At 53.0% G+C, this 19,226-nt stretch overlaps 1 protein-coding gene across 5 annotated transcripts in view; it reads right to left on the reverse strand.

Annotated features, from left to right (window-relative positions):
* The window catches only part of PLXNA1 (plexin A1), a 276,107-nt gene that overhangs the window by 68,522 nt on the left and 188,359 nt on the right, over positions 1-19,226 (reverse strand). For 4 of the 5 annotated variants that reach the window (XM_043551982.1, XM_007059969.4, XM_043551981.1 and 1 more), the window contains exons 11-12: positions 9,773-9,869; positions 9,217-9,407 (exon numbers count right to left, since the gene is read on the reverse strand). In XM_043551982.1, the coding sequence (XP_043407917.1) occupies positions 9,217-9,407; positions 9,773-9,869 (288 nt within the window). Of the gene's footprint in view, positions 1-9,216; positions 9,408-9,772; positions 9,870-14,892; positions 15,506-19,226 lie in introns of those variants that run through there. The other variant, XM_043551983.1, reaches the window with a different exon arrangement.

Genomic DNA, 19,226 nt, shown 5'->3' on the forward strand with positions numbered 1-19,226 from the left:
TGGCCTAGGCTATCTGCATTCATGGCAAACCTGGCCTGCTGTAACCTTGGGTCTTGGATGCTTTATCAGCTGGGGATATCCCCCTCCCAGCGGTGGGCATCTATTCGCTAGACACAACTTCTCCCCAGCCAGGGACCAGGGCAGAGAGGAGCACAGGGAAGGAAGAGAACCAAGCAGTAGCCAGCCCTGCCTCAATGCATCCCAGCCGTGAGGAACTGTACCAATCTAGGAGCAACTTCAGTAAGGCAATCTAGTTCCTCGCCACAGCAATGGCCACTGTAGGGTTACTAATCATCACCTAGCATTTGCACAGTGCATCTCATCTTCAAAGTGCTCTGCAAACATCTCCGTGTACAACTAATGATGCTGTTCAGAACAAGTCCTAACTAATCACCCCCCACCGGGGCACAGGCTTGCTTCAGGTCAGTGGTAGAGCTGGTGGCAAAACCCAGGAGTCCTGGCTCCCATTCCTGCACTCTGACTCACAGGCCACGCCGCACGTTAACTCACAGCAGGCTCAGGGCAATCACACGCCATGAGCCGGAATTTATACAACAGTAAAACCAATTTGGGCTTTGGGGTTTTGTTGTTTGCCTAAATTCAATCCAGCCCTCTGCTAAAGTCCTGGATCAGGACTCATTAAGGCAGCTGCAGCAGGCGATCAGATTTGTTCTCCCCTAAATTGGGCTCTGCTGGGGCGGTTGGCGAGAAACGACTGTTTGTTCGGCATTTTTAAATTAGTGTTAAAAGCTGCCCCAGCGTGTTACATTCCTCCTCCTCTGTGGTGAAACTGACAAGGGCCGTGCAGGTGGGGAGCAACAACCCCAGGAAAGAGATGACACCGCTTGCACTGCTGCGCGGGTAGGTCACAGCTAAACAAGACACATGGGAGTGAGAGCTGCTCTCCCAAACTTCCCACCCCCCAAGTCCCCACCCACCCCGGCTCCAGCCCTGACAAACAACATTGCTCTTCTGCTAATTGGTTTCACAGGGTCCTTTTACATAAACCAGCAACTGGCTCCTCTGAGCACAAGATGAGTGCTTGCTCCTTGGATCTGCCAGCCAGAGCGGGCGCAGGGGCTGCCAGTGGCAGAGAACAGGGTGCAGGGCAGGCCTGCTGACTGGTAAATCATTCCTAAGGGGACAGCCCAGCTCAGTTCCGTACTGCGTCCCCTCTTGTACTAAGCACTTATGTGCATGCCGGCTTGGAAGGCCCCTGCTCGTCAGGCTGGAGAAAGAGGATCTGTTTGCAGAGATGCTGGGAGCACAGAATCACTCACATCCAGTGTCAGGGTCACCATCTCCCATCCAGGAGACAGCTGCCCCTGGGGAGAGGCCGCCCGGGCTATGCTGGCTGCAGCAGCACAGCATCCCCTCACCTCTTCCCATCACAATGCTGTGTCAGCACAAAACAACAGTACGTGACCACACGGGGCCAGACGCCGCGATGCAGCGTTGCTACACAATGACTGGGTCCCCCAATACCAGACACAGAGAGATGTCCCCTCTGGGATCCCTCTGCCCCATGCTCTCATCCCCGGACAGCTGCTTGCATCTTCCTCAGGCTGGATGTCCTCTCAGCGCAGGAGTCACTGAGTGCAGCATGGGGGCTCTCCTGACTGCGCTCCCAGTCCCCGAAGACGCTCGATTCTAGCTCTGCTTTATATTGTGGGGGAGGTCTGTGTTAAATAATTGCAGCATTTCTGCGCACAGGGACGCTCCACCGTCACTGTGCAGCACCCACAGGTTTGTATAACTGTAGGACCTACAATCAGCGCAGCGGCTGAACACAACCAAACAATCACCAGTGATCCCCCCCTCTCACCACAGGCCCGAACAAAGATGAGCACACGCTGCAAGGGCAGATGATGATTGCTCATTGATTTATTTATGCAGGACCTAAAACTAGAGTGGCAATTTCTTAATTTATTTTTAATGATTTAGGGACAGAGAGACTGATATCAGGACCAGACAGCAGCAGCTAATTAGATGCAGCTTGTAGCCAGCACATGCCACGTCTGATGCATTCAGCGTGAAAGGCGGAAGCCCAAATTCCTCAGTCAGACACTCAGTCCCTGAGGAAACCCCCCAAAGTCAGGGCCCATGTGTAGAGAACAGCCAGCCTGTGGGAGCAGTGAGCCCCCTCCTCAGCAGAGGGCTGGGCAACACGAAGGGGAATGTTAAGGGCCAGATTTCAACATGCTCAGCATGCCCAGTTGGAGCCAGTTTTTCCAAAGCCCCTTATTTAAGTACCAAACGGGAGCTGAGCTCTTTGGGATCTCTGGCCCCAGCTGCAGGTGCAGACTCCTTTTGAGAATCCTGGCTTCACCGGTTACCCCTCTGCCCCTGAGAGGAGTTCTAGTCTAGGGCGGGGTATTTTTAAAGCTTCCCAGAACAGCACCGGGACATGGGTTCTTCCTCTGGATTTGCACAGTGGAGTCATCTGCACAAAAGATGTTTGACAAGGGGATCCCTGTTAGCCACAGCTGGGTTTCCCATACAGAACATCCCCATCTCTCCCACCTACCCAGCTGAGCCAACACCCCAGCAGCCTGTCAGTGCGCAGCCCCACCTGTGACTAGCTTGGCCTGAGGGTGAGGAGGCCTTGTTACAAGCCCATCCCTTGGGAGCTCCAGCTCAGTCAGGAATCCAGGCTGTTCGAGAAGCTGTAGCAGCACGTTCCGCTCTTGCGAGAGGGAAGCAGAGAAAGCGCCAATCCACTGGCCTGCACGATTGCTGCTCCCACCAGGCAGAACAGGCCGGGGAGAGCCCACTGCCGGCACACAGTCTTGGCCGATGGCAGAAGTGCAGGCAGTAGCAGCTGGGGTGGCTGCCATTTAACGCAAACAGCCCTTGTGGCTTGAAAAGCACTTTCAGGTTTATGACCCTGCAGCGTTTCACCTTCCAGACACTTGGAAAATTCATTCCTTGTCCTCTCTGAACTCACAGGGCCGTCCCCCTTTGCAATTTTAGGCAAAACTAGGGCTCATGAAATGACAGGCTGACAGGGCAAGTGATGGGCAAGCTTCTTCCTAACATAGCTCTGCCAAGGCACCTCACTTCTCACCTGCAGCACTCCTAGTATTTCACTCCTGGCTCCCATTCCCTTCTCAGCGTGTCACTCCATCCTGACCTGCAGCACCCCCTGCTACCCCAGCAGCCCACCCACCACTCTGCCAATGCACCTCACTCTGACTCACAACAATCCCCGCTACCCCAGGTCCCTGCCCCGCTCAGCACATCTCTGTCAACACCCCTTCATCCTGACCGGCTGCATCTACTGCTACTTAACCCGGAACCTCTCTGCAACAGGGGTTGCTAAGCGTGCCAGAAGCATGGGGTACTTTGCACTGTGCATGGATTGATGCCCACTGGTGAAGGAGACATCAAACTCACTTGGGTTTGCGACTTCCATGAAGATCTGAACTACATGGCACCCGGAGGCGTGAAGCAAAGACATCAAGCTCCAGTGTCCCCACTCCACACACACGGACCCCACAAGGAGACTGAGTGTCTAATGGTGTCGGCACCGGAAGCGGAGTCAGGAGAGCTAGTTCCATCCCAGCTCTGCCACTGATTCACTGTCTGACCCTGGGCAAGACACTGCCTCTCTCTGTGCCTCAGTTTCCCCGTCTGTAATACAAGGAGAACGATACAGACGCAACTTAAGGGGGCTGACAGGCTGAATCCTTTCATGCTTGCTAAGCACGCAGGGCTCCTGAGATGGACAGTGCCACAGGAGTCTGTGGGCATAGCCGTCATGCTCTCGGCATTCTGGTGCTCTGGAGCCAATGGGGTGAGTGAGTGAGGCCCCCCCCCATTATTTTTTCACTAACACAGTGCGTGTCACCCAGTAATGCTGTGCCTGAGCACACCCTGCCCCCTCCCATCTCACAGGCTCCCCCCGTCCCGTGTGCCGCTTACTCCCTCCGCTCATCTGGACTGAATTCAACAAGCAAACTTTCACTGACCCCAGCCACCACTCCTCTCCGCCTGGCCGGGGATACGTCAGAAACAGGGTCCCCCAACCCCATCGCATCCGGGATGCCCAGGGCTGTGTACCTGCCACACAGCCTGATGCTATGAACTCGGGGCTCTGCTCGCAGAGTGGGGCTTGCAGAGGAGACGGGAGAAGGTTTGCACAGGTGCGTGACTGGTTTCATGCTGGGAGGCTGAGAGATGGGGCAACAATGAAGCCAATGGGAACTCGGCCACTCACTTAGCGGCAGCAGGATCGGGTCCATGTGAGGTCACATGAGATCAGGACAGGCATCTCTTCATATGCAGAACTGGCTTCAGATAGCTCAAAATAAGGTGACAGCTGGTCTCCTGGATGGCAGACATACCATGAGGAGAGCAGAACTGGGGTTATTTCAGCCCTAAAGTGACTCCCAGGCAAATAGTAATCTACATACCACAATTCCAGGAACTCGCTGTGTGTCTCACTCTGAAACCTAAAATCTCTGTTGAGTCAGTATGACGCGATGGATACAGCTACAAGAATGGTTCAGAGCTCTTTTTGTTTAGAATATCCCCAGGTTCAATCATCACTGGGATGCATGGTCTGCTACCATCCACTTTTTAAGTTCTCAGCCACTTTGGGCTTTTTGACACACGTGACTATGAATTACGTCCATGTGACAGCAGGACTTTTAGCTACTAGTACATAATCAACACGTTGGCCCTTCCAGCACCTACTAATCCAAGGAGCTCACCACCATTTAAAGACAGTAACAAAGCTTCCTAACCCCCTTAGAAGCAGGTCACTATCAGTAGCTGCATTTTACACATGGGGAAACTGAGGCACACCATGGTTTCAGAAGGGTCTGCTAATTCTGGGTGCCTCAGTTATTGGGGCCCCAACATGGGACAACTTGGGCTTAATTTGCAGGTGTTGTGTGCACCTGCTGCTCCGACTGACTTCAACCGGAGTGACAGGAACACAACACTTCCTGAAAATCAGGCTCTAGTTGTCTCGAGCTGGGCACGCAGATGCAGGGGCCACTTTTGAAAATGAAGGCCAAATGGCTCGCCGGCAAAGCCAATATGACTCCCAGTCCTGTGACATCTGAGTTCTCCTGCGTGGGCATCTCAGCATCAGCCTGGCCTTGTGTGATTCTAGAAGCATCAGTTACCAGGTCACCTTAGAACAGAGCTGCCAGGCCTTTGAAGTGCCCGTCCCTAGAGGGCTATGCTGAGATCCTCCCTGGCTGCCACACCCCAGAAAAAGGGGCTCGACTGGAGAGCTCTCAGCACATTAGCTTGAGGTGGCGGGAAGAGAACTCCTGCTGGACGGATGAGGAGGTGCATTTCCAGGCCAGGATTTACACAGTGTGTTTGTTTTAGCTGATGAGGCAGGTAGAGTGTGGGAGGTGACAGGGAGCAAGGCATGTTTCAACACCCAATGCCCAGAAATGCTCCTCCTTCTATCACTCCACGCCCTGCCCCCCAGATCATAAAAAATGAGTAGATCACAGACTTCATAGTCTTTACATTGTTTTTCCTTCCTGCTCATCCTGCCCAGCCTGAGGCAGTGAAGCTAAGTGGGCCCGTTACCTTTTGTAGGCCAAACCCAGCCCTAATGCAAGCAGGTGCATCTCCCGATGACTTCAACAGGAAGTGCGCCTGCTTCGGCACCTGATGAATTTGGTCCCCGCTGTCTAATCAGGATCACTCTGTTTTTAGCCAGTTCCACTGTCTGGATCTTAGGTTCTAGCCGAAGGCTGTAAGGTTGGACTATCCAATGCCTCAGATAGCAGACCCTGCTCTCCCCATCCCCCTAAGCAAGATTTCATTGATGTTTATCAATCATACAAATCTTTCTAGTCACATTACATTGTATAAAATTCTTTTTTTAAAAGCCCTGATGATTTGGGCAGAAACTACTTGACTAAATCCTCTGAGTCCTCTTCCGTCACCAGGAGAGAACAGCTGTGAGGAAGGGACTAAACTTGCCCATGGGATTGTGGGATTTCTCGGGGCGGGGGGGGGGGGGTGTCTAGGTTTCTCCCCTGGCAGGTCCTTGAAGAACAAAGGGGTTATTTACTGGAAGGGCCACTGGTTTCTACAAACATGACATCGGAGGAGGTCTCACTAAGGAGATTACTGTCTGCTTCTATATGAGGAGAGACTAACAAGACCGGGACTTTTCAGCTTGGAAAAGAGACGACAAAGGGGGGATGTGATCGAGGTCTATAAAATCATGACTGGTGTGGAGAAAGTAAATAAGGAAGTGCTATTAACTCTTTCTCATAACACAAGGACTAGGGGTCACCAAATGAAATTAATAGGCAGCAGGTTTAAAACAAACAAAAGGAAGCATTTCTTCACACAACACACAGTCAACCTGTGGAACTCCTTGCCAGAGGATGTTATGAATGCCAAGTCTATATCATGGTTCAAAAAATAACTACATAAGTTCATGGAGGATAGGTCCATCAATGGCTATTAGCCAGGATGGACAGGGATGATGTCCCTAGCCTCTGTTTGCCAGAAGCTGGCGACAGGCGACAGGGGATGGATTGCTTGATGATTACCTGTTCTGTTCATTCCCTCTGTGGCACCTGGCATTGGCCACTGTCGGAAGACAGGATACTGGGCTACATGGATCTTTGGTCTGACCCAGTATGGCCGTTCTTATATTCTTATAACTGCTTTAATGCTAGCAGACATTTTGGAAAAGCCATTAAACCTCATGCTTCAGGGTTTAAGCCAATCTCTCATTGTTGGAGGCTAGGAAGTTTCTTGCACCTTCCTCTGAAGCATGGTGCTGGGCACTGCTGGAGACAGGACACTGGACCAGATGGCCCCCAGCTAAGAGCCAGCATGGCAATTCCTATGTGATTTAAACTTTGGCAAAAAGGGGTGATAGGAAAACACTCCTATACCTAGAACACGGGAGTCATATGAACCCTTTTGTGGGTCATGCACACAGTCTGCAACAGTGTGTCTAGTGGTTAGAACTGAGGATGGCCTTAGAAGCCCTTCTGCCAATTCCATAGCTGACTCACTGCAGGACCTTGTCACTTCCCTTTTCTGTGCCTCAGTTTCCTCCTCTGTAAATGAGGGATAACGGTCCTTACCCCCTTCCATAAAGTGCTTGCAGCTGCAGGCCCTGGGTGGAAGGTGATGGGCCAATCCAGCTCCCAGAGCAGAATGTCTCTTAGGCTCTGCAGCTCAGCCCATCTCTGCTATAGGATGGCTCAATGCTCTTAATCACTAGTATTTTTTATCATTAATTTGAAACAAAATCTCAGTGGATGGGTGGCAAGCAGGCATTGTCGGGGCAGGGTTCCCACCCACTGCTGTGAATGGCAGGCATGTGCCTGCAATGGAATTACACTTCTCAGCAGGGCCAGTGCAATAGTCACCTCAGTGCCAATAACCAGCCCGAGCTGAGTGACTTTGGGGAACAGGAGAGACACAACTCTCATTTCCAGCCTTCATCTGATAGGACACTGAACCCAAATAGATTAGATACTGTGCTGAGACTCCGGTAATTAACACAGTCAAGGCCTGCCTGGCCCGGAATCCGTGGGTAAATAGAACACATCAAATAGAATTACCCACCAATCCCTCTTAATGCACTTGGAGCCTGGCCCAACAGACATGTTAACATTAATATACACAATCTTATTAACTGAAGGTCATAAAAGCTGTCACAGACCAGAGATGATGAACTACCACTGTCCGGGGGGCAGGGAAGAGAGGGGAAAGAACCCAGACCCACGGCTTGCCTGGGATTCTACACCAGGATCCAAGAAAACCTAGGAATACGTGAGGAAAGTTGGAGCCTCTGAGCGTGAAAGCACAGAGAGAGAGGCTGTTAGTCTGCAAAACCGGGGAGAGGGAATAATAAACAAACAACCCATGATACCAAGGCCACATCTACGCTACAGGGACCATAGTGGCATAGCTACATGCCAGCAGCATGCTGGAACGTAGTACCGCCTGCACCAACGGAAGGGGGTTTTCCGTCGCTGTAGGAACACCACCTCCCCAAGCAACAGTAGCTACATCAACAGGAGCATTCGTCCACTGACCCAGCTTTCTCTGCCTCGGGGGTAAGGACAGCATCAATCAGCGGCTTTTTCCACACCCTGAAGCCACATAGCTATGTCGACCTCCATTTCAAGTGCAGCCCAGGGCTAAGAGCCTGCCATCTGAGGATCTCAAAGCACGTGACCAGAATTTACTAACTAATTATGCGGAATCATTACCACCATTTTACAGAGCGGGGGAACTAGGGCACAGAGCCAGGGTGTGACTTTGCCCAAGGTCACACACAAGTTAGTGCCGGAGCCAGGAACAGAATCCCAGAGTCCTGGCTCCCAGCCCCTTGCGCTAATCCACTAAAGTGCACTTCCCCCTCTGTACAGAAAGATGTGACATCCCCACCCCCATTGCATGGGAAGGCTGGCCCTGAGCCCCATGGGTGTCAAGGGATCAGCAGCAACAGGTGAGGCAGGGAATTCAGGCTTAATGTGTCAGAACAGAGTGACGTGAGAGAACCGGAGAGATCCCACTCAGGAGAGCAACTAGTGCTGCTGGGAATTCTGCATGGCCAAGGGCAAACATCACCAGAGCGGGCAGGGAGCCAGGGGAACGTGCTCACCAGACCCAAGCAGGGGAGAGAGCGATACAATAGATATGTAAGTGCATATAACTAACTAGAGAGGGACTCTGCCTTTGTGCCACCCTCCTCATGTTCCTAGCCCGGCACTCTGTCAGCTCTGGTCTCCTTGACACTCCCTTTGCCTCCTTCTCACACTCCACCCCATATCTCGAGCCACCCGTTGAAATGGTACATCCGCCCTCTGCCTTGCAGCCTCCCTCTCCAAACCCCCCCCCAACCCCAGTCTCCACTCGGACGCTCTCTGCTCTTGTACCTGGTGGGAGAACATTAAACCCTGGTGTCTGAACAACTGCTCCCTGGGAGATCTTCCCTGCCCGAGAGCTGCCAGCTCCGCGTTGCCTGCTCCCTGCTCAGCCATGTTCCTGTATGCTACCCATCTCCTTTAGACTCTAAACTCTTCAGGGGAGGAAGCTGGGCTCCGTAATTATCTGTACAGGCCCATGCACACCAAAGGTACTCAATATGCTAGTCCACCATAGCCATGGCCAGTGCTGAATTGCCCCCTGCAGTGTATTCTCCAGCACTGCATTCAGCACGTGTGCACATACACAGGCCCGTCTTCCCCCCCATCCCAGACATACCTTGATGATCTTGGGGTCTGTACAGCGGCTGTTGCCGTTGCTGGCGTGCATCCAGCTGCTCTCGTAGGCTGGGCAGTGCTGCCGCAGGGTGCACCTCTTCTCCGTCACGCACCAGCCACACTCGAAGCGCGGATCTGCCTTGAGGCAGAGGCCACAGCTTTCACGCAAGGCCGAGCACTTGTACAGGTGAGCTGCAGGGGAAGGCAGAGGAGTGTCAGGTCATCCACACATTGGTGTTTTTTATGATGAGGGCACCTGCCCACAAGGAACCGGGCAGAGACCCACTGGCTTATTTTGCATGGGCCAGCCAAATGTCTGGGAATAGCTAACACCTTGGGATCTGTGCTGACCAGATGGCCTGGAGTGTGGTGCTCCACAGACTACATGCTTCTGGAACAAATGCATCTTGCTTAAGGAACTGGCTGGCTCAGGGGGCTGGGAATGGGTATGAAGAGCTTCCCCTTTAGGGTACTGGCTCTAATCAAGCCCCAGGTGGAGGCTGATGGGTGGGAGGCTTGCGAGCGGACTGTGCAGACAGATCATGCCGCCTGCTTACCCTGGATGTTCTGGGGGTTGTCGATGACGAAGTTTCCATTCCACACCACGGACAGGTTCACGGGCAGGTCGCTGATGTCATTCCCTTCATAGAAATACTGCAAGGGGAGACACAAGAAAGCAGAGCTCCTTCATCAGCGAGGGGAAGGGAAGCCAGACGTGCCCTGATGGATAAAGAGAGGCCCAGAAATCTCCCCGTTAACTTCCCTAGTGGGAGCACAGAGAAGGAAAGAGACTTGGCTCAGACGATCCCTGCCAGCAGGGATGGGTCTGGCACCGCGGGTGCCTTTGTGCCACAGCGACTGACGGCTGACGGACAGAGTGTGCTCCCACCCAAAGACCTCAACTAGCAGAGAAAGAAATGTCATACAAACCAAGGGTTTCAAACAGGCAACAAGCCCCATTAACCAAAGAGATCCCACAGCCCGCCGGAAACTGTCCATGCCAGGGAGCAATAAACAAATAACCCCCAGCACACCTCCGTCCCCAGCAGCTAGAAGAGGGGCTGGGGCGATGCTGGGTGCTTTGCTACATACTAAGGGGGCACAGGACTAGGATTCCCTAGGATCCTGCGGGGGTGAGTGGACAGGAGGTGGGGGAGCACGAGAGCCGCCTGGGGACACTGAGCTCATAGGCACCTTGCAGCCAGAGCCAATTCTGAAGGGGCCATGCTGTACAGGGTTTGCTTGACGTGGGCACGTGGCGAGACCCATTCCCTACTAACACTGCCCTTCTCTAGCACCTCCCCGCTGAGGAGCAGCACAACCATTAGCCTCCTATCCGTGGCGTGCCCCACCCTTGCCCCAGGGATGGGAGCTGCTTTCAATGGCACTGTGCCCTATCACAGCTTCTTCTCCCTCAGGGACACTTCCATACGCCTCTCCTTGCTGCTGTGGAAGGAGCTGCAGGCCAGGATTACTAGCCCCATCTCACAGGTGCAGAACTGAGGCACAGTGATGGTGGGAGGGGAGGGGAGGGCTAATGCACGGCCGCACAGATCTGGGGGAATTTCTCATCGCAGTCAGAGACTCCTAGCACCGACTGGACAACTTCCCATTCCCTATGGCTCTGCCAGCGTCCCTCAATCCTAAGCAAAGACACCCACTTCTATTCCAATCCCGACCTCCTCACCGCTCTGCCAATGTTCCATCATGCTGCCTCTCAGCACCCACGGCCATTCAGATCTCCTGGTCCTCCCACCTCTGCGGCCACCCTTAGCTCCTAACCAGCAGTCCCCTCTCCCTGCTATTGCAGGCCTGGGCCTCTCGCTGCTCTAACAACCCACTGCAATCCGGACTCAAAATCATCCCTGTGATGTGGGCAAGCATGCATTAGGGACTAGGGCAGGCCAAACCCGGGAGCACAGAGAGTCGACGTGTCTCTCTCTGGGAAGCATTGGGATGGACCCTGCTATCTGCAGCTTCAACACTTGCACTAGCTCATAAAACAAATCTGTAGGACAGTCTTCACCAGAGCAGTGCCCACCTGCAGTCCAGAAACGGCGCCATTCTGGGAACAACATGGCAGGAAACTGCTTTGATTAATTATCTCTCAGTCCTCACGATACACAGGCTCGATCTGCAGCCAAAGTAAGGAGTGTTTTCCCCTGGTGGCCTGTTTAAATGGAATGATTGTGCTGCCCACACCATGGCAGAGATTGGAGCTGTCTTTCTGCCCTCTGCAGAGCACAAGTGCTGCTGGATTCTACCTTCAGTGGAGCACAACTCCTCTCCCCGCTCTCATGCCTGGATCGCAAAGCCTAAGGGACTCAAGCTAGGCTCAAGTTCTGGGGAGGTAAGCAGGGGGCAGTTCAAAGACGCAGAAAGCAGAGATTAGAGCTCCAGCAAACCGCTCATCCTGCCCCCGGACCTCCTCCCCACCAACACTGTCTACCTTGCTTCTAACCTGAGCCAAACTCCTGGCAGCCCCATCAGCAGTCCCTACACAGCCCCTGCATGCAGGCGGAGGATTAATCAATAGGGAGACAGGAAGGCAGTCAGAATCTTCCCTGACAGCTAACGACCTCCTCTGGTGAGAGATTCTCCGCTCCTCTCTGGAGAAAATGACAGGCGTGTCAGGAGAGATTAAATGAATGATTCATGGGTTGTTGGAGTTTGTTGGGAGCCACATACACTGCCGCATTGGCTCTCTTTGGCTCAGACCCCACCCCCAACCCCTGCCAGTTACTCTGCTGCCCAGCTTCACAGACTGGGCGTGATGATGGAGGTAGGAGGGTAAGTGTCAGCATTGCCCCCTGGGCCATCCCTTCCTTCAACACCAGTTCTGTGCTTGGCTCAGAGAAAATTGAAGTGATTCATTTCCCCTTGCAGCCCTCAGATGGGACCGAAAAGATACCAGTACCAGGGGGAAGGGGCTTTCTCCTGCCAGGGAGCCAGTAACACCTTTGCACCCCATTGCCTGAGCTAAATTAATCACCACCTTAAATTAGATATGGAAGTTTTCATGGAAGAATCTCTGAGCTCTCTACAAATGGGGAAACTGAAGCAGAGAGCAAGAGAGAGGTAGGAGGAGGTGAGTCACCTGAGTTCATACAGTGAGTCAGTGGAAGAGCTGGGAATAAAACCCAGGAGTCCTGAGTACCAATCCTGTGCTCCAGCCACTAGGATCCTGCCCTATCTGTGTGAAGCAGCAGCAGCGGGCTGAATTGCATAGCTTGGGTGGCAGCAGCATGAATCCAGCAGTGACAGACCGAACCTGGATCCCTGCAGACTGGAGTCATCCCCCCTTAGGGCTGGGTATACTGGAGACTCTGCCAGAGGAGAGGAGTTATTGGGACTCACACTAGCCTTCAGGGCCAGGCGCCCTGGGGTCAAACAATAGCTCGGTGCACTGCTAAGGGGGCGGGCCTGATTTGGGCACTACCTGCCTTTTCACAGATGTGTAAGCTTGTACCTCAAACTAAACACATGCACACCGGGCAAGGTCAGACTCTTCAATGGTAAACAGACTGGCTCCTGTATTGCTTACTGAGCAGGGGGACTTCCAGGAGACCTGGAAATCCTGCATCCTGCCTGCCCTTCCATGGACACTAAAGACCCTACAGCGCCTCCTATCAGAGTTGGATTTCAACCTGCAGTCCTTAGCCATGAGTTCCCCAGTGCAATGTTGCTGTGCACCTGTTGGCCATTGCCCTTCCTCCCAGAGGTGGCTGCATTTCAGCGGTGCTGCATGTATGCCTGTCTGTACAGGTGCACTCTGGGAACTTTTTTTTTTTTTTTTGGGGGGGGGGGGGGGAGGTGCTAAGGGAATAAGATACTAGTTGCCTGTCTATGCACCAGAGCACAGTCAAGGGGGTTAGGACTCAGAAGGGAACATACGGAAAGAAATATGGCAAGGGAACATTTTTCATGCTCACATCAGACTGCCCTATTCTGTGTCAGCGCACACTGTGGATAAGCCTCTCGGAGATCGGGCTGGTGACAGCTACTGCAGCAGCACCCACTAGCTAGCAGGGGGGCATATTCCTTGGCCTTTCTGGATGGGACTAAGAGCACAGGTGGGCAGGACAGTAACTGTTACCCGGGCTGTGCTGGCCTCCACTAGAGGCCTGCATGGGGAAAGGCATGCCTGGTAGTTCAGTGACGGTAGCATGGGATGATCTCAGTGCCGGTGTTTGATCCCTGATCAGTGTAAAATCAGAGGGACACCTGGGCTCCGTGCCCTACATTCACGGGGATAGGCAGGAGGAGAGGCTGCTCTCCATGGCTTCTCTCTGCCTGGGCCAGAGACCAGATTACACCCAGGCCCCTGCTCCATTACTGGTGCACCCAGAAGAGATGGGGGCCTTCCCCTCCTCTGAACCTGTGCACTGTGGTTATTGGGATGTCTTGCCTTTAACCCAGCTGGCAGGCTGAGAAGCCCCCGAGTGCTCCTCTGGGGATTGGCCAAGAGGGAGCACTGCAGCGGAAACCAACTGCCCCACAAAGCCAGAAAGCCCTGCTGGCCCACCCTTTCCCTCCTTCCCACATGGCGGCTCAGAGCAGGAGACACGCCAGCCCCACTGCTGAGTCATGCACAGGGCTCTGCTTTACCGGGGCCATTCGCCTCATCCCCAGGCTCCCAAAAGCTGGAAAGGGAGGTGCCCACAGGCAGCAGCCAGTTGCTGAGCAAGAGGCAGAAGGATGGCCCAGGAGAGGGGGCAAAGCAACGCTGCTCCGAAGCCAAGGCAGCAGCAGGAGGTGACACATGCAGCACTTGGGGTCATTCTGATCTCTTTGGACAGCCTGCCCCACCAGCCTCCCACGCCTGGGCCGCACCACAGGTTACAATCCATGCACGGCGCGCGCGCACGCACACAAGTGAAATGCAGCTACCTCTGGGACAATATGCAGCGACTGCTCAGTGGTGCATGGCAGTTTATGCCAGGAAGTGAAGAAGAATGACACATCCAGCTGAAACCACCGCTGGGCCATTCATTCTCATACACCACCAAGAGCCTCTATTTTCCAGCTCAGCTGAAAGCCAACCTCTTCAGCGGAATAGCACTGCCACCATCGACACCCTACCGACGCACGGCTCCAGCACAGACCCACGCCCACATGAGGTGCTCCTTGGCAGTCTCCCATCCAACCCTCCTTGGCACATCAGGGCCAATGAAGCCTTTCACCTCTGAGCACCGCAGGCCTTCCCCACTGGTCCCAGGATGACAGAGCAGAAGGGGCTAGGAGTTAAGATCTTAGCAGGTGTAACCTCCCTTCTATCCTACCTCCACCTCAACAGGTGGGCAGAGCCTGAAGGACCCCCTAAGAGGGACAAGCTACATTAAGGAGTGGAAACCATCAATCGGCAGCCTCGGGAAGTGGGAGTTGGGGGAGGGGCGACGGAGCAGGATTTAGCTGTGACGAGCAGCATGGCAGCCTAAGTGAAATTGGCATTTTCAATTTGTACTCTGACATGTCTCATTTGGGGCCCTGGCATCTCGGGAAGGCATCCAGCCTGCAGCTGTCCAAAACTCTTATTTGCATCTCTCTGCCCCAGCTCCTTTTGGAAATGAGTTCCTTCTGGGTGGGGGTGGGAGGAGAAGAGAGATGATTAACCCTTCACACACCAGCCCTGGAGACAGCAAGACGCACATGTGGGAGGCTGGGAGGAGACAGACCCAATGGACTACGTATCTGCCTCTGGAAGAACAGGCCTCCCCACTTAACTCAGAGACTCCTGGAGCGACGGCACATGGCCCAGGCAAGGAAGGATGCACTGGAAGGGAGTCACTGTCTGAGCAGAGCAAAGTGCCCAGAGAAATGGGAACAAACGGCAGGAAGGGCACACACTGTCAGCTCTCGCTCTGCCAAACTAATGAATGATCATGACCAATGGTGACAGTTCTGCCCTGGTTCTGAAGTTCACTTCAGTAATGTATTACCTTCGCTACCGAGATGAGATGAAGCCATACAACTCAGATTCCAATTACAAACACCCCCAGCCCTATAGGAGGTTTGGAGCCAGGGCTTCAGTTCAGCCCTTCATGTAGACAGGAACGGTTGGCTTGAGGTTCAGCTTTCAAGTCCTTTGGAAGGTCAGGAGTATTCACATCAAACCCATCTCTAATTTCTAACACACAGTGTGATGTATCGGAAATCTGTCTGTACAGTTTATGAATTCTGTGTGATTATGAGCCCTGTGTGTCTGTGTCAGGCAAACTCCATTCTGAATGAGCAGCCTTTTGCCTTGTCCATGATCTGTTTGCCTCCAAGCTGGGGTGACGGTCCAAAGGCTGGTGGCAAAAGAAGAACAGAGGTTAGCTAAGTACCCAGTCCTTTGAAATCTATTCCCAGTAGACAGAAGATTGGTCCCTGCCCAGAAGAACTGGTTTAGGAGGTGGAGAGGTCACCTTGGCAACAAAGTCACCCAAAGGGGTTTTCGCTCATGTGGGGAAGCTGCCCTGATGCAGAGGGGTTAAAGGTTTTAAATAGGTAGAGGCTGGTCTGTTTGGGGGCCATTTTCTCAGGTCCATAAGGGAGAGGCCATTCACCATGGAAGAGCCTGCGTGAGGACGGGACATCCTGCCTGCCTGCGCCGAGATGGTCCCCCAAAGGCTCACAAGGAAGGGTAAGATAGGAAGTGAGGGCCGTCGCGGGTTCAGCTGTGCATTGTTTTGTATGATCTGCACTCTCCTGTGCTTTACATGATTAAGGATAGAAGAGCATCAAGCAGTTAGACTGAGAAAAGTGTATGTGTACGGGCTGCTTCACAACTGCAGTCTGTCCCTGGAGCTGAAACTGGAAACCAGACACTTCATACCTTTGGGGTGGAGTTCTGGGACAGGGTGTGTTGAGTAAACGGGGAATCTGAAGTGTCAACATCGCAACCAGAGAGGCTGGACAGAGGGCTCCAACTTTCAGAGGGGGGTGCGACATAGAAGGTCTGCACCCTGAGATGTGTCTAGAGACCTCAAGTTTGGGGCAGTGGCTGGATTCCATTCATGCTCCAGGAGCTTGAAACACCCCAGGGACACAGAGTAGCAGAGGCTTGGATTCCCCTCCCAGCCATCCTAGTGCGTGGACAGGAAGAGGGCTCATGACACGCAGTACAACTTGAAGTATCCCATAGTACCCTGCCAGCACTGCTGAAATGCAGCCCTTTTTGGCATGGAGAGGGGCAGCCCCTGGCACACACCTCAACTTTTTAGCCTAGCGCACAGTGAAAAGTGCTGTGGAATCATTAACAGTCCCCCAGAGCAGACAGCACCTGGGTTATTAAGGTCTTGTCTTAAATACACATGCAGCAACCAGCATGGAATGCAATCTACAGCACCTGCTGAGGTCCACGAGCCACCACTGCCAGGGTCCTTGTCTGGGGTCCAGGAGCGGATGTTTCTTCCCAATCCCAAAGCCAGGGACCATGTAAGCTGAGACTGACTCCCGGTTCCCTGCACTTCCCTCTAGACCGTCCCGCCTCCCAAACACAGAGATCACGGAGCACGTGGCTTTGGGCCCCTTCCTCAAGCACAAAGCTCACTTAGCAAGCCAACACTCAGCAGGCCAGAATCCAGAGACTCTGACAACACAGTGCTACAGCAGGTGTGAGCGCACCTCTCCTTGGTTCCACGGCACCCCTGTTATGTTCCACTGATGGTATTAGGCCTGGCCCCCGCCAGCAGGGCAGTCAGCAGTGCACAGCATGGGAAACACACTGCTCTGTTCAGAAATGGACCTTAGCTATTCCTGCAAGTGGGAAGATAAGAGCTGGCAGCCCTGGCTGGTTGTTTCCATGGTCGCTTAGCTGGGGAGTCCAGCAGCTCCCACTGCAGGGAAGGGGGAGGGTTACAGAGGGCTGTGAATTATTAAACCCTGCCGCCCAAGATGTCCTTACATGCGCTCTCATCTCTTTCAGCCACCCCAGGGAGATCCCTGGGAAAACAAGTGCTCCTTCCTTTGGGCTCAGCTTTTCCTGGGCCAACTTGGCAGTTGCCCGTCTTTCCATTACTCAACCGGAGGGAGGCCAACCCAGCCTTTTGGTCTTTCCAGAACAGCCGCAAGCGTCTCCTTGAACGTTACATATAGGAAGGGAGCCCAACACGTATCCTGAAACCCAGCAGGGGAAGCCAGGGGAAGTGGGTGTGTAGGAGAAGTGGTGGGGAAAGCAGCCAGCGAATCTTCTCCCAGGCCAGGAGTCTGACACCACTGGCCAGTGTTACACAAGCACAGCCAAAACCTCCCTCCTACTTACACCCGGCTTTTTCTTTTTACACTCTTACCCGTCTTAGGAGCTGGAAAATCCCTTCTCATTCCTTCCAGGGTCTGCCCTCTTTGGGGTTGACCTACATTAACAAGTTAATCAGGACAACGGGCTGGATGCGAGCTCGCAGGCCAGTTGCGGCTCTGGTATCTGTGACTCTAGGGTTCCACTCCCCCGCCAACCCTTCTCCCCCCAAAAATAACATGTTCTCAGGCATGGAGCTGCAGCTGATTGCAGCTCTTTGCCTTTGTGTGTAAATTACTTCCATGTTTGTGCACCAGGGTCAGCGCCAATGTCAGCAGAGCTCTTGGGACAATCCAACAGGTCTGAACAGACACTGTTGTGACAGATGTTTCGATACTAGTGACAGGCACCAGAGAAATCCTCTAGCTAGAATAGGGCCTGATTCTCCATAGCCTTGCACCATCACTTAGGCCTGTGCAAAGTGAGCCTTCAACACACCCATTCTGATCAGGTATTGCACATGTAAAGGACATGAGATAATAGGCAGGGGAGAATCAGGCCCTGGGTTTGGAAGCATCAGATAGGAGGTTCACTGCTGTTAAAGGTGAATGGAAACTTTTTTTTTTTTAATTCATGCAACATCTGAATCAGATGGTAGATGCCCATGAGAAGAGCCAGGTGGATTTCCCAAATCAGCATCTCCCAAAAGGTGAGCTGAATGGCTTTTTATCCTTCAGTGTCGGAGATCGGGGCTCCAAGCTATTCTCTCCTACAATAGTTGATGGCATCACTAACACCTATGGCAGAGCAAGGAAGCTGCTGCATGCCATACACCGATTTACCGGTCATGACTGTTACAAGGGAAACAGATTCCTGACCTCGGGACTTGGCAGTTAAGGAACGAGGTGGCTGATTTCCAATTGTTGTCGAAGGCTACACAGATGGGTTCTGTGCATGTTCTGGAATCCCAAACAGTGTTTGTATTTCAATGTAAAGATGTTATTTAATAACAAGGACACTCACACGTCCATAGCGGTAAGACTCTGCACTTTAAAAGACTACACAAAGTAACTAGTTCCCCACTCTGGGAGGCAGGTAAGTGCATCCTTATCATCTGCCTTTTTCAGATGAGTGAATGAAGTGCAAATAGGGGAGGTGACTTGGCCCAGATCAATGTCAGTGCCAAGCCTGGGACTGTGGTGTTCCTGGGTCCCATGCCCAGACCACTACGCCATGCTGCCTTGGGTTCCCCTTTAACCTGTGCTCCCTCTGCTGGGCTGAGTGAATAACTGATGCAGAAGGGCAGGCCAGACTGTTCAGTGAGTTATTACATGTCACTTAACCCAAAGATTCCCAGACCACAGCCACAGAGAGCCAGTTTGTCACATGGTGCAGGCTCCTCCTGGTTTGTAGCTATTAAACTGCATTAAAAGAAATTAAACATCCATTAAACTCTTTGGTAGGATTAAGTGCCCAGTTAATCAATGGCTATAGTTGCCAGCGGGCTGTTCTGTGATGATGGGGAATAGGAAGGGAGGCAGGGTTTGGGCAATGGCAAATGGGGGGGGACTTGCCTAGCAGACAGTCTTCCTATGAAGCTATGCTTTGCACTGTGAAAAAGCTTAAGAACCCCTCGGTTAATCAGACAGTCCTTTGAGGACACAAGCAGCACGGGCACATTTGGGGAGGAGCCATAAAGAAGGGAAATGTGCTGCCTGGGGACAAAAATAGGAACTGCAGCCTGGGTAGCAAACTATCCCCCCCCGGTGAGCATTTCTCTTGCATCATGCCAC

Source organism: Chelonia mydas, chromosome 7, assembly GCF_015237465.2.
Source record: "Chelonia mydas isolate rCheMyd1 chromosome 7, rCheMyd1.pri.v2, whole genome shotgun sequence".
Lineage (NCBI taxonomy): Eukaryota > Metazoa > Chordata > Testudines > Cheloniidae > Chelonia > Chelonia mydas.